The sequence below is a fragment of the Papaver somniferum genome, chromosome 9 (assembly GCF_003573695.1).
Source record: "Papaver somniferum cultivar HN1 chromosome 9, ASM357369v1, whole genome shotgun sequence".
Lineage (NCBI taxonomy): Eukaryota > Viridiplantae > Streptophyta > Magnoliopsida > Ranunculales > Papaveraceae > Papaver > Papaver somniferum.
This window is the reverse complement of record NC_039366.1, coordinates 130,537,430-130,540,223: the sequence shown is the minus strand read 5'-3', so window position 1 is coordinate 130,540,223 and position 2,794 is coordinate 130,537,430. Positions and strand designations below refer to the sequence as shown.

The window sequence follows — 2,794 nt, the reverse complement described above, 5'->3', positions numbered from 1 at the left end:
GTTCCAAGGTAGAGGAGTAGTTTGTAAAACGGGGTGAGCTTCGTGTGATTGATGTTTTTTTTTAATAAGGATAGTTTGGTCACAATCAAAAATATATATCAAATAGGTACTAGTCAGTGAGTGAACTACGGTTTTTGCTCTCCTCAGATCGTGTTTTGCTCTCCCTTAACAAAAATACGGTGTTTAAGGTTTGTAGTTAAATTGTTTTCTTATTTGGGAATCTATCTCCTAAACAACTAACAACTTGAATTTTCAGGAACCAAACTATATTTTCCAAAAGGTATAATATATATGATTCGATTTATTATATAATAACTCTATAATCTTTGATTATCCATTATGGTATCACACTGTCACTAAAAGTTTTTCAATCCTATCTATCGATCAAATTCTAACCGGAAAATGGGTCATTTGTCCAATATTTTTAAAATATGGTTCTGATGGACGAGTAAAAATTAATATGGGTGAAATGGACACCAAAAAAATAGTAAGAATAAAACTGGATTCATCCTGGCTTAAACTTAAAAAAGAATAAGGATGAAACTGGAAGCATCCTGATATAAATTAAAAATAAGAAAAAGTATTTGAAAATGGGTAGGATGAAACTGTTTACATCCTGGCTATTTTCACATTCTCGTCCATTTAAACAGTATCAAATTTTACATGTCTTTTTCACCCAGGAATTATTGATTTCGGTCTTTTTAACCAATTTTGTGAATTCTAACAGCCTATCATTCATAACAGTTGCTAATATATAAAATCTGGCGTTTGCCTACCTGCTGCAAAGCACGACATCAATCTAGTTGGACGACGACCAAAGGGAGGAGTCCCTTAGTGATGAAAAAATGGTGAGTTTGTCCGCCACAATGTTTGTGCAGAGAAACTGAAATTGGCTTTTTGGAAATCACAATTTCATGAAATTAAGCTTAAACTTGGGATCATCAATCAAATTGATTACAGATTTCAGTCAAACACCATTAAACAAACATATTCACATTTCAAATTTCTTCAAAATAGTCATCAGATCGATTGAAATCGATCAATTTCAGTATCATTTTATTAAAAAGCAATTCACAGTTCAAATTTCTTTAAAATAGCCATCAGATAGATTGAAATCGACCAATTTCAGTATCATTTTATTAAAAAGCAGTTCCCTTTCATCGTCGGCATTCACGGCTGCAGCAGTAATCTAGTTCTACTTATAGGGACGGAGCTTTTGCCTACCTCAAAAAAAAAAAAAAAAAACAAAAAACAAACTATACTAATAGAAAATCCTCCAATTTCTCCCCCTAACAAATTTTTGCATCTTTCTGTACATTTAAACTTCATTTGTTGCTGCATTTTGATTATTTATTTATTTTGGAGCAATTTCAGCAAATACACTTGCAAGAAGCTCACATGGATGGTTCGTATCTTCCATAATAATGTCTAACAAAATCCAGAGCTGTAGAGCATCAATATAATCAAGAAGAGCAGAAAGCATGATGTTGGTCATGAACGCCCAAAATAATTAGAAAAAAGTAAAAACAACACATTCCCATTTCAATTGTTCCAAAAACAACACAAACAGATGATCGTAGCACCCTAATCGAACACTTATTTTTAGTAACATTTCACTGATCAAAACAGAACAATTTCATTTCGATCTTCCTGAATTCAATTAGCTACGGTCTTCGACATCTCTTGACTAGTGATGGGCTGGATCCTTGACAACAGTCACCGGACAATTCGCACTCGTTATTACATGATTTGTCACACTCCCCATTATAATCCTACAAAATCAACCAAGAGAATTTCATAAATAAATCGAATAGCCTAGATAGATCCCCAAAACCAAATCTCAGATTAAGCTTAATTAATTAAAAAAATTATAATTACCTCTGGAGTGTACCAAGTCCACGGCTACCCATGACTAAAGAATCAAGTTTCAAATCCTCAACTGCTTGACATATCTTCTCCCTCGCATCACCCCAATATATCTTTGTAACGATAGTCACCTTCTCCTTCTGTCTAGATGTAGTATCAAGCGTGTCAAGAAGTTCCGCATCGCACTTCATCCCGTACTTCTTCATCACTTCCGATTCTCTAAATTCCGTCAATGGAATCAAAGCTACAATGACAAATACCCAAAACAGGATTAATCACCCAAACAACAAAAAAACATAGGCAGATGTTTAGATCAGCTTGGGAAACTTACGAGAACCGGATTTGGCCCAGAGAAGATTGCCAGTCTCAAGACTATCCTCATGCTTGCAGTGAATGATATAAATGGTATCACCTTTGTCAAGTAAGTTATCAATTGCCCATTGTAGAGCAACCTTACTACTTGTTGAGAAATCCATAGCTACTCCAATCTTTCTATCTTTTACCATCTTGAATCTAAAATGTAAACACTAAGAAATATTTGAGGAGAAGAAAATGATGGGATGATCAAATCGGAATGGCAATACAAGTGCTTTATAGTTGTAGACACACAATGTCTTTGTGCGTAGAACTACTAGTTACTAGGAGTACCGCCTTGAAATACGCGTGAATCTAGCAATGAAAATGTCTGACACGTTTTTATCTTATTGGGTAAGATTTCCGCTGAAGATGCCCGTTTTTCTCACGTGGGTTTCATGTGCGTACATCTGGTAACACGGTAGAGTTCGAGGAAATATTAATATTCGGTACTCGGAATAAATAAGTTAATCTGTAACCGTTTACTTTTGTATCAGCATTTACAGCCGTTAGATGATGATCATATAAAAATGAAAAGTATGATCATTGTTATCAGAAAAGAAAAACATGATCA

The 2,794-nt window shown here is 34.4% G+C and overlaps 1 protein-coding gene across 1 annotated transcript; it reads right to left on the bottom strand.

Annotated features, from left to right (window-relative positions):
* Positions 1 to 1,460: 1,460 nt before the first annotated feature.
* Positions 1,461 to 2,535, bottom strand: LOC113308251 (universal stress protein PHOS32-like). The gene is made up of 3 exons (XM_026556739.1): positions 2,198 to 2,535; positions 1,879 to 2,110; positions 1,461 to 1,772 (listed from the first exon to the last, which is right to left on the bottom strand). The coding sequence occupies exons 1-3, from the start codon at positions 2,370 to 2,372 to the stop codon at positions 1,688 to 1,690; spliced, it is 492 nt and encodes a 163-aa protein (XP_026412524.1). The 5' UTR covers positions 2,373 to 2,535; the 3' UTR covers positions 1,461 to 1,687.
* Positions 2,536 to 2,794: the final 259 nt, after the last annotated feature.

What these genes read in the sequence shown, in the direction of transcription:
- LOC113308251 (XM_026556739.1), bottom strand. Translation starts at nt 2,372, where the DNA reads ATGGTAAAAGATAGAAAGATTGGAGTAGCTATGGATTTCTCAACAAGT. An exon ending in CTGGGCCAAATCCGGTTCTC is followed by an intron (nt 2,111 to 2,197) that starts GTAAGTTTCCCA and finishes TTGTCATTGTAG; the next exon opens with CTTTGATTCCATTGACGGAA. An exon ending in GGACTTGGTACACTCCAGAG is followed by an intron (nt 1,773 to 1,878) that starts GTAATTATAATT and finishes TTGATTTTGTAG; the next exon opens with GATTATAATGGGGAGTGTGA.